At 46.2% G+C, this 12,412-nt stretch overlaps 1 protein-coding gene across 1 annotated transcript; it reads left to right on the plus strand.

The window, feature by feature from the left end:
• The first annotated feature begins 3,180 nt into the window (after positions 1–3,180).
• On the plus strand, positions 3,181–6,487 carry LOC142498876 (vomeronasal type-2 receptor 26-like). The gene is made up of 2 exons (XM_075607500.1): positions 3,181–3,603; positions 4,917–6,487. The coding sequence occupies exons 1-2, from the start codon at positions 3,597–3,599 to the stop codon at positions 5,813–5,815; spliced, it is 906 nt and encodes a 301-aa protein (XP_075463615.1). The 5' UTR covers positions 3,181–3,596; the 3' UTR covers positions 5,816–6,487.
• Positions 6,488–12,412: the final 5,925 nt, after the last annotated feature.

A 12,412-nucleotide genomic window follows, 5' to 3' on the forward strand; every position in this document is an offset into this window, starting at 1 on the left:
CCTTTGCGAAGTTGTCTGCTGGCCCGAGTGCAGGAGCCTTCATAAGTGCACCAACCTATACCATTCTCACATTACCTATTCACATAGTGGCAGCGCTGACCACGGGACAAAAGGGGGTAGGCTGTGGACACGGTGTGGGGATACACGGTGGTGGGCGGGTATACTGCTAGTGGAGTAAGAGACACTGAGAGGACTGAGTTACCTGGGGGAGATAACCCCTAGAGGGGGAGTGTTATTAGTGTACGCTATAATAGTGTGTTATTGCCTGCATATATATGTTCTACGTTACAGTAAATCGGTTATATATATATATTCCTGAGTACGTGGTTACTGTATATGTGGGTCCTGTGTAGACAAACTTCTATATATATCCCTAGAACCCTACACAGGTGGAGGCGCTGAAATCAAGAACGACCCAGAGGATTCACCCCAGGCTCTCACTGGCGGAGGCTCAGACCTCCTGTGAGCCTGACAGGTATAACGCACCACACCTGGTAACATATAGGTCCCCCCTTACATTCATATATATACATATGCGATTGGGTGGGGTGGAACACCCGTTACATTTGGAATGTAATTTAATTGTTTTTTATGCTCATTTATTGCCCCTGTATGTATGTATGTATGTCTATATGGAGATACATACAGGGATAATAAATGGATATTTTGCAAATGTTTGGCTGGCTTGTTTTGATCTATTTAAAATGTATTTGGCTGCTTTGTTTTCAGCATCCTCTTGCCTCTCCTTTAGTTCATTTATCTGTGTTTGCATGTTTGAGATGTGTTGATCTGTCTTGTTTTATGCTTTTATGGTATCGTCTAATTTTCTTTCCAAGATGCCCAGTCTCCCTCCCAGAGATGCAACATCTCTTTTCATCTCTAGGAGAGCTTTTTGTAGTTTGGAACTATAAAGGAACTTCTGCACTCCAAATAAGCCATATATATCTCTTTTTGTAGAGTTTAGACCTCGGTCTGTTGGGTCTCCCGCCGATTCAGAGCTTGAACCTTCCCTCGTGTCTGAATCTGTTTATCTGCGATGTGTGGGAGCTTTCACGCCTCCTGACGTATTCTCCAAGATCGTTTGTTTTTTTCGGTTGTTGTAATTTTGGGGGCCATCTCCACTGGTTTATATGTTGATCTTCTTTTTTCCAGACGGAATTTTTGAGTTTACAGTTAATTTATTTTACTTTAAGTCCCTTAATGCAGAGGAGCCTGTGTGCTAGGCTTCCACTTAGGAATCATGCGCCCCTATAATATTTATTTTAATGGATCTAATTCGTTATATAATTTTTGGATGTGTTCCAGTTTCTACTTTTGAAAATCTGGTCACCCTAGTGATAATACAACAAATGACTTCCTTACACACACAGTGTAGAATACTTAGTGCAATGATTATGGGGGCGGGCACTCCTTGAGGTGATCAGAAATATAGGCCTGGTGGGTGTGCACTGTCTAGTTGATGGGGGCCTGATGAAAAGGCTCTCTTGCACAGGCAGTGCAGGACCCATTGGATCCAGGATGGGAACCTGGTGGGAAGACGGTGGCTCTCTGCATTGGCTCTGTCTTCTCCATGTTTAATGCATGACTGAGATGAAGTCTCCCTATCATTTTGTTAATTTGATACCCTGCAGCTGTGTGTAACCTCTGGGCTGTCATCCTATCCTATTTATACAGTGTGGGGAAAGATAAATAAATAAAAAATAACACTTTCCCCCCGCTATATCCACCACCTCCTCCTCCTGAGTCCTACATTTCAAAGGGTTCAGAATCAGGGGATGCCGAACCACCCATCCCTAATTTCAATAGCATGAAAATACCAATAAATGCACCTTCCTGTCAGCACACATACCAATAGTATGGCCCCTCCACGGCAAGATACTGTATACATCGCCGGTGCTACATAAAAAATGAATGTCTGAATACAATTCTTTTTATGTGTATGTCCTGGAGACTCTTAGGACTGACCACTCCAGTGGCCCCAACAAGTGATATTAAGATTTACATGACATTATTACGAGGCATAATTGTCCTTTTTTTTCTATGTAAGTAATCCATTTTGCTCAGTTAATCTCTGAACTGTCTCCCTATATTTGTATTATCTTTTCTGTTTATATTGTTTCTTGTCCTTCCCTGATTTGTATTTATAATGTGTTGCATCTCTTCATCCATTCAGCTGACAGATTATTTAAAAAATGTGCATTTTAAAACATCTTCTGGAGATGAGATTTTCTTTGATGAGAAGGGAGGCACACCAGGGCACCTAGATTTGTTAAATATTTTTACCTATCCTGGTGGAATATTAAAAATTGTCCACGTGGGACAGTATCTCTCCTCTGCTCCAAAGGGACAACAATTGATCATCAATGAAAGTAATATCAGTTGGGGACCAAACATCAGAGAGGTAAGAAGCAATGCTACTGTAAGTACTGAAAAGTGTAGCCTGAATAGTACCATGGAGATTCTTATAAAGAACATCACCAATAAATGTACATTGTTCTTGTGCACAATATCCTATGCATACCTAGGGTGACATTTACTAACCAGGGATCCAGACTGCATTGGTAAGGCACTCCAAGGCGCTCTGCAGGAAGCCATACCAGCATATATTTACTAAGCCTTCTTACATAATACATATCACATCTTCTGGAAATGTATTTGAATAAGGCATCTTCTTCACAACCTGCTTAAAATCGATGCTTTGGAAGAACTACTGAAGATGCCAGTTATATATTAAATTCTAATATATAGCTGGCATATTTGATTGAAAGTGTTCAATGAATTAACCCCTAGCAACAGAAGTAGTCATGCCATGACAGCCAAGGTGTTAATGAGATACATTGCCAATTGTGTATGACCAATCCATATAATACCTGGCATCTTCAGTAGGGAAGGCAGTGTAGCTCTTCCAAAGCGTCTGCAAGCAGGAGGTCTGAAGGGCACATTTTGGGGGTGGCAGTCTAGTTGCCACCACTTAGTCAATATCCTCTTACATTAAAATGAGCTGATTTTCATATAAGATACTGAATATAAGTCAAACTGGGGTGGGGTCCCCTCGCTCTGCCTATTACTTTCACAGTTTCAGAGTTTAAGGGGGGTGCTGCCTGGGATAATTGAATATACTGTAGCAAAAGGAGGAGAAAAAGATCCTAGTTTTTAGCGCTCGATCCCTTGATAGTGGTCCTTTATAAAGTGGACCTTCATAAAGGATCACTACCAAGGGATCAAGGGCTAAAAACTGGAATTTTGTTCTCTTTTTTTTTTTTTGTTCTTTATCCATTAAAAAAAAGTTTAAAAACTTGCAACAAAACGTCATTTCTTCAGGACCAGTCAGCTTTTTACAACGTCACCGTATTTTCAAGCCACAATTAATTTTTTTAGATGGAAGACATTAAGTAAAATGTATAGCAGAATTTGAGCCAATTAGATTTTTCCTGCATTTGTATTCTACAGTAAGTGCCACTTTTAATTATCTTTATTAGACTCCTCAGTCTGTGTGTATTGCGAATTGTTACCCTGGGTACAGAAAAGCACCTCAGAGGGGGAAACCTGCCTGTTGTTATGACTGCGTCCCCTGCTCAGAAGGGGAGATCTCTAACATGACTGGTATGTGAAAAAACATGTACATTATTACACTGTATGTTCATTAAAGGCATACAGGCCCATAATTACTACGTGTTGCTATTCAAAAAACAACTTGTGAGACGCGTAGACACCTTAGAGACAATAAGTACAACTGTAGATCAGCCTTTAAAAAGTGAGTTTCAAAGGTGGAATGTCACATGGGACCAAATTGAACTAATAGCAAAGACAAAGGTAATATGTTGGGCATTATTCAGTAAAGTAAAATAGCACTGAATTTGTGCTACTGCAAAAAAAAACCCCATTCAAGTCAATGGGACAGTGATTTCAACCGGGAATCCTCAAGCACCTCTCAGGGGTTCCGCGGCAACCAGAGGGGGAGAGCTGGCAAACTGTTCCAGGCCCGGCGGTGCGGCAGTCCACATAGCAGTGACCTGGTGGCTCCTGAGCTCAGCAGCAGCCACCCGGTCACTGCTATCCTTCCTCTCCCTGCTCCTGTTGGCACCGAAAGTCGCGTCAACTTCCGGCTGACAGGAGGGAGGGCAAGGATCAGGTAAGAGCATGCGCTCTCAGCGCCGGCAGCTCCCTTAAAGTGAGTGTGTGTGTCTGTAAGTGAGAGGGGGAGAGTAAGTGTGTGTATAGAAGGGGGGGCGAGAGATGGGTGGGGGGCGAGAGATGGGGGGCTACCCAGGCTGGGGTTGGGGTTCAACATCGAACAACATGGCAGACAGAATGAGATGAAGCTTTGATTTCATTGTGATGATGTCACTTTTTTTCTTTGGGGCAGCCAATAAACTGTGGGTATAATAATAATAATAATAATAATAATAATAGCAAGCTCTTGTATAGCGCTGCTAGTTTTACATAGGGCTTTACAGAGACATTTTGCAGGCACTGGTCCCTACCCCATGGAGCATACAATCTATGTTTTTGTGCTTGAGGCACAGGGAGATAAAGTGACTTGACCAAGGTCACAAGGAGCCAACCCCGGTTCCCCTGCTCAGTGTCAGTCAGTGTCTCACTAAGCCACTCCTTCTCCATATGAGATAAGCAGGGGAGAAAACATGAACCATAGACTAAATCTGATACAGTGGCAAACATTCAATGTAAAATTCTTTTTAAGTGAGACGGCTTTTACATTTCTTGCAGGAAAAAATAGATTTTTAGCTCCAATTTGCAGGATTGCAACTTTAACAAAGTGATGTTTGCTTTTCTTTATTTTACACTTCAATACGTGATTACGATAAATGTTGTGTTATCCGCTTTGTATATATTCTCTCTTTGATGTCTGTTTGACAACTGAAATTCACAATAATTCACATTTAATATTCCCTCAGACATGGAAAACTGCCTGCGGTGCCCGGAAGATGAGTGGCCAGATGAGTTGAGAGTCACTTGTGTCCAGAGAACTGTCCATTTCCTGTCCATTGAGGATTCACTGGGAGAGACTTTGGTGTCTTTAACGCTCATTTTTTGTGCTATTACTGCTGCAGTGCTGGGGATCTTTATTATACACAGGGATACGGCAATAGTCAGAGCCAATAACCGGGATCTCAGCTACACCCTCCTCACCTCCCTTATGCTGTCCTTCCTCTGCTCCTTATTATTCATTGGCCAGCCTGTCAAGTTGACTTGTTTGGTTCAACAAGCTGCCTTCAGTATCATTTTTACAGTGGCTGTTTCATCTGTTGTGGCAAAAACGATCACAGTTTTTGTGGCCTTTACATCTACAAAGCCTGGGAGCAAGTTCAGAAGATGGGCTGGAAGATCATCTAATTATATTGTTCTACTTTGCTCATTGGGGGAAGTTGGGATCTGCACAGTGTGGCTCATCCACTCTCCTCCATTCCCAGAGAGAGACACAAAGACTGAAGTTGGGAAGCTCATATTACAATGTAATGTAGGGTCTGCTCTTGCATATTACGTTGCACTTGGCTATATTGGTTTCCTGGCTTTTTTCAGCTTTGTTGTTGCTTATCTAGTAAGGAAGTTACCTGATCGCTTTAACGAAGCTCATTATATTACATTCAGCATGCTGGTGTTCTGCAGTGTGTGGGTTTCCTTCATCCCAGCTTATCTGAGCACCAAAGGAAAATACATGGTGGCTGTGGAGATATTTGCTATCCTGGCTTCCAGTGCAGGAGTACTTGGCTGTATATTTATGCCCAAGTGCTATATTATTATATTTAGACCTGACCTGAATGTTCATAAAAGTTTAAGACGTAGAATATTGTAATAACAATGAAATTATATATATATAATATATATAGTGAACATTTCTATGACTCTGGCCATAAGATGAACGATCCGAGGGTTGCCATACTCAAAGGTAATCTTAAAACCCCGAAAGAGAGACGGTTGCATGAATACAAATTTATGCAACTGTTCGGGGCACTTAGCAGTGGCCTAAACAGAGATTGAAATTTTATGAGTCATTACTGACACTAGCGAACTCTCTTCCCATGAGCGCTAAAGGCCATGTATGTACATACTGTGCTATATGTATGCACACACAGCTGTCTCTCACACATACTAATACTCCTTATTTCTCCATCCCTATAAACCAATAGGGACCACATAGTATCCACACACACTTTTAGTTGTGCTACAAACTCTCACATTTCCACACCCACCCACACCATTTATATCCCCTCTCACTCCACACACACCTTGTGTAGAGCACTGTTTATACTGTGGGCTCTCCATTCATTTTTATTCACACTGATACACATACACACTCTTTCTTCACTTGCTTTCAGTTACCCTTTGACACCTCCAGCCATAAATCTCATCCACACCGGGGGGAAGGACCAGCACAGATAACATTCCAAGAGACACTGTTTTTAAGTAATCCTTGCTTCATTCATTGTAACATCGCCGGAAGAAGAGATCAGTGTATCTCGAAAGCTCGCACAAATAAAAGCATTTCGTTAGCCACAGAACGGTATCATCTATTTATTTTTTGATTATTGAAGCTCGGCTAACACGGTACTGATACCTCTACATGTGTGTGTGTATATATATATATATATATATATTTGTTAAAATGTACTGCACTTTTTAAACACTGTACTTAATTCCATAGTGCATTAGTTATCTATTAAATATTTATAGCTCAGGGATTTATATCTAAGAGTTATGTTTTATTACAGGCATTATTATCCAGTTTGTGTATGAGTAAACCTTTTGAGATACCTTAATATTAGTCCCAATACCTTGAATGCCAGTGTCGTGAACTACCTTATTTATTAATTTGGGTAATTATTGTTTCCATTGTACATATTTTGTTCAGGGCTTCTGTACAAGTTCATAATAACTGTAATGATGGTATCAACTTTGACACCAATGAAAAACTCTTGAGCACTCTGGCTTCTCTTTAATATGGTGAGAATTGCGTATTTAAAGTACAGATGTACTGTACCATGACTGTTCCCAGTGCTACAAACCCCACATCACAGAATTCTCTCAGCTGGTGACTTCTTCCTTTTACATGAAAGAAGATAAGACCGTTTGCTGCAAGATCACAGCAGTGCATGGTTACAGCTATAGCGCAATCCTCGTACTGAGTTCCTGCAGTACAGTAGAGCCCTGTTTATGCAGACCAGTGCCGCCAACAGAAATCGTGGGGCCCAGGACAAACATTTTGAGCAGGCCCCCCCCCCCCCTCCTCCCTGTGTCGGCGGTATTCCCCGCCGCCCCTCCCCACCCCCCATTTCACACCTCACGAGCCCTCTCTCTCCCCCATCTTCCTATGTATTTCTCTCCCTTCCGTCTCACCCAGTCACTCTTCCGCCTAGCATGTATTTCTCTCTCCTGTGTCTCCCTCCCTCACCTCTTTTCCTCACTTACCCCCTCTCTCCCTCCGTCAAGTCAACTACCCCACGCTCACTCATTCCCTCCCCCCTCACACAATTCCCCCACAAGATATATACCAAAAAACTTCCCACCCCCAAATACATACAAATCCCCACACCCCCAAATTTATACAACCTCCCCCACCCCCCAAATGCATACAAAAAACCCACCTACCAAATACATATAGAAAAAAACAATACATATAATGCCCCATACATACACACACATACATACATATATATATATATGCACACACATACATACATATATACACACATACACACACACACATATACATATATACACACATATACACACACACACACACACACACACACACATACTAGCTGATATACCCGGCGTTGCCCGGGCGTGGAAGGGCAGGGGGCATGGAGTGGAAGGGGGGGGCAAAGGGCAGGGAGGGGGGGGCAAAGGGCAGGGGGGGCAAAGGGCAGGGAGGGGGGGGGCTCAATCCCCCCCCCACACACACACACACAATCCCCCCCCCCGCACACACACACACAATCCCCCCCCCGCACACACACACACAATCCCCCCCACACACACACACTCAATCTCCCCCACCCCCCACACACACACTCAATCCCCCCCACCCCACACACACACACTCAATCCCCCCACACACACACTCAATCACTCCCCCCCCCCCCCCACCACCACCACTAACACATACACACCCTTAATCAGTCCACAATTTCACCTGGGGGGCGACATGCTCCGATCCGCCAACCCCCCATGCTGCTGAAAACAGGAAGCAGACAGAAAGAGAAGGAGGGCGTGTCTGTGTGCAGAGAGAAGCCCCGCCCCCTCTGCAAGCCCCGCCCCCTCTGCAAGACACAGACATAGAAGCAGCAGCACGGATCTTCTGGCCCCGCCCCCTCTGCAAGACACAGACATAGAAGCAGCAGCACGGATCTTCTGGCCCCGCCCCCTCTGCAAGACACAGACATAGAAGCAGCAGCACGGATCTTCTGGCCCCGCCCAATCTGCAAGACACAGACATAGAAGCAGCAGCACGGATCTTCTGGCCCCGCCCCCTCTGCAAGACACAGACATAGAAGCAGCAGCACGGATCTTCTGGCCCCGCCCCCTCTGCAAGACACAGACATAGAAGCAGCAGCACGGATCTTCTGGCCCCGCCCAATCTGCAAGACACAGACATAGAAGCAGCAGCACGGATCTTCTGGCCCCGCCCAATCTGCAAGACACAGACATAGAAGCAGCAGCACGGATCTTCTGGCCCCGCCCAATCTGCAAGACACAGACAGAAGCAGCAGCACGGATCTTCTGGCCCCGCCCCCTCTGCAAGACACAGACATAGAAGCAGCAGCACGGATCTTCTGGCCCCGCCCCCTCTGCAAGACACAGACATAGAAGCAGCAGCACGGATCTTCTGGCCCCGCCCAATCTGCAAGACACAGACATAGAAGCAGCAGCACGGATCTTCTGGCCCCGCCCAATCTGCAAGACACAGACATAGAAGCAGCAGCACGGATCTTCTGGCCCCGCCCAATCTGCAAGACACAGACAGAAGCAGCAGCACGGATCTTCTGGCCCCGCCCCCTCTGCAAGACACAGACACATAGAAGCAGCAGCACGGATCTTCTGGCCCCGCCCAATCTGCAAGACACAGACAGAAGCAGCAGCACGGAGCTTCTGGCCCCGCCCCCTCTGCAAGACACAGACACATAGAAGCAGCAGCACGGAGTGCCCGTGCACAGCTCCGGCCGCCCCCAGGTTTCCCTGCAAACTGCTCGCGCCCACCCTACATAATCGTGCGCCCCCCCATGGGGGCGCGCCCCACAGTTTGCGCACCGCTGAAAAATGTATGTAACACCCCACCCCGTGTGTGTGTGTGTGTGTGTGTGTGTGTGTGTGTGTGTGTGTGTGTGTGTGTGTGTGTGTGTGTGTGTGTGTGTGTGTGTGTGTTTGGCCCATCACTCCACCTCAGGCCAATGAGAGGTGTGCGGGGGCGGGCGGCCCAAGGGACCAATGAGATTTCCCCTAGGGACACCGGACATCCAGACAGGCATACAGTGCTTTCACTAATATAGTATAAGATATATATATATATATATATATATAGTCAGATAAGGCAGCTGGCACTCCAATAGGTGCTGTTAAGCCACAGGTGCACGTCCCATATAGAGAATGTAGTTATACGTTACCGTTCCAAGGATTGGTAAACAAGAGACAGCACTCAATGTTGAAGATCAAAGTGTATTAGTGAAAGCAAAAATACATCCAGAAACCCAACGTTTCGGTCCTACAGGAAGGTCCCATTCTGTAGGACCGAAACGTTGGGTTTCTGGATGTATTTTTGCTTTCACTAATACACTTTGATCTTCAACATTGAGTGCTGTCTCTTGTTTACCAATCCTTGGAACGGTAACGTATAACTATATATATATATATATATATATATATATATATTTATATATATATACAGTGCTTGACAAATCACCCAAAAATCTACTCGCCGAACAAAAAAATCTACTCGCCACCTAGTATCACCCCAACCCCGCCCCTAGTCCCGCCCCTACCCCGCCCCTAGTCCCGCCCCTACCCCGCCCCTAGTCCCGCCCCTACCCCGCCCCTAGTCCCGCCCCTAGTCCCGCATTTAAAAAAAACCCTAAATGAAATAAATTGAATAAATTTCTAGTAAGAACATTCGTTTTTGACATAAGTTTATTTATTGTATTACATTATACTACAATTAGTCCTTGTTACGTGTGTGTGTCAATGTCGAATCTAGAAAAAAAAGCCAGGTGTGAATGACTAGTTTCCTGCACCCCTTAACTAGTGCCTGGACGTCCCCGCTTCACAATATTTAAAGCAGCAATCCCACCTGGGATCTTACCTGATCCGCAGTCCCTCAATGTCCAGGTACCCTCATTCCTGAAATGTTATACATTGGAGGGAATGTGTTCCCTACCTGTCTTCTGGGTTAGGGGGGGTTCCGATGTCTTCCGTGTGAAGCTTGAGTCAGATCTGGAAGAAAGCAGTATAGGTTATTTCGGTGTAGGTATAGGGCAGTTAAGATATACAGGGTAAATAAAATATCCAGATTGTGAGACAGAGAGAGGGTGAGAGAGATGGTGAGACGGAGAGAGGGTGAGAGAGAGGGTGAGAGAAAGAAGGTGAGAGAGACGGAGAGAGAGAAGGTGAGAGACGGAGAGAGAAGGTGAGAGAGACGGAGAGAGGGTGAGAGAGACGGAGAGAGGGTGAGAGAGACGGAGAGAGGGTGAGAGAGACGGAGAGAGGGTGAGAGAGACGGAGAGAGGGTGAGAAAGAGACGGAGAGAGGGTGAGAGAGAGACGTAGAGAGGGTGTGAGAGAGACGGAGAGAGGGTGAGAGAGAGGGGGACGGGGTGAGAGAGGGGCTGAGAGAGGGGGTGATAGAGGGGTTGAGAGAGACGGAGAGAGGGTGAGAGAGACGGAGAGAGGGTGAGAGAGACACGGAGAGAGGGTGAGAGAGAGGGTGAGAGAGACGGACAGGTGAGAGACAGAGAGAGGGTGACTGTGGGGGTTGGGGTGACTGGGTGGGGTGATTGGGGTGTGGGGTGATTGGGGGGTAGGGTGATTGGGGGGCTGGGGTGACTGACTGGGTGTTTGGGTGGGGTGACGGGGTGGGGTTATTGGGGGGTTGGGGTGACGGGGTGTCTGACTGGGTGGGGATTACTGACTGACTGGGTGGGGTGACTGGGCGACTGGGCACAGGGCAGGGGGGTGGGATGACTGACTATGACTGACTGGGTGGGGGGGGATGACTGACTGGGTGGGGGGATGAATCACTGGGTGTGGAGGGTGACTGACTGGGTGGGGGGATGACTGACTGGGTGGGGGCATGACTGACTGGGTGGGGGGATGACTGACTGGGTGGGGGGATGACTGATTGGGTAGGGTGGGGGGGTACTTCTGGTGTCCTACATGTTCTCTCTCTCTCACACACACACACACACACACACTCTCATACCCATACAGTAAACACAATCTCTCATACACACACACACACACACACACACACACACACACACACACACACACACACACACACACACACACACACACACACACACACACACACACACACACACATACACACAAACAAACTCTCCTACCCATACACACACACACACACACACACACTCTCCTACCCATACACACACACACACACACACACACACACACACACACACACACACACACACACACACACACACACACACACACACACACACACACACACACACACACACACACTCTCCTACCCATACACACAAACACACACACACACACACACACACACACACACACACACACACACACACACACACACACACACACACACACACACACACACTCTCCTACCCATACACACACACACATACACACACACACACACTCTCCTACCCATACACACACACATACACACACACACACTCTCCTACCCATACACACACACATACACACACACACTCTCCTACCCATACACACACACATACACACACACACACACACTCTCCTACCCATACACACACACACACACACACACACACACACACACACACACACACACACACACACACACACACACACACACACACACACACACACACACTCTCCTACCCATACACACACACATACACACACACACACACTCTCCTACACACACACACACACACACACACACACACACACACACACACACACACACACACACACACACACACACACACACACACACACACACACACACACACACACACACACACACTCTCCTACCCATACACACACACACATACACACACACACACACACACACTCTCCTACCCATACACACACACATACACACACACACACTCTCCTACCCATACACACACATACACACACACACTCTCCTACCCATACACACACACATACACACACACTCTCCTACCCATACACACACACACACA

Source organism: Ascaphus truei, chromosome 7, assembly GCF_040206685.1.
Source record: "Ascaphus truei isolate aAscTru1 chromosome 7, aAscTru1.hap1, whole genome shotgun sequence".
Lineage (NCBI taxonomy): Eukaryota > Metazoa > Chordata > Amphibia > Anura > Ascaphidae > Ascaphus > Ascaphus truei.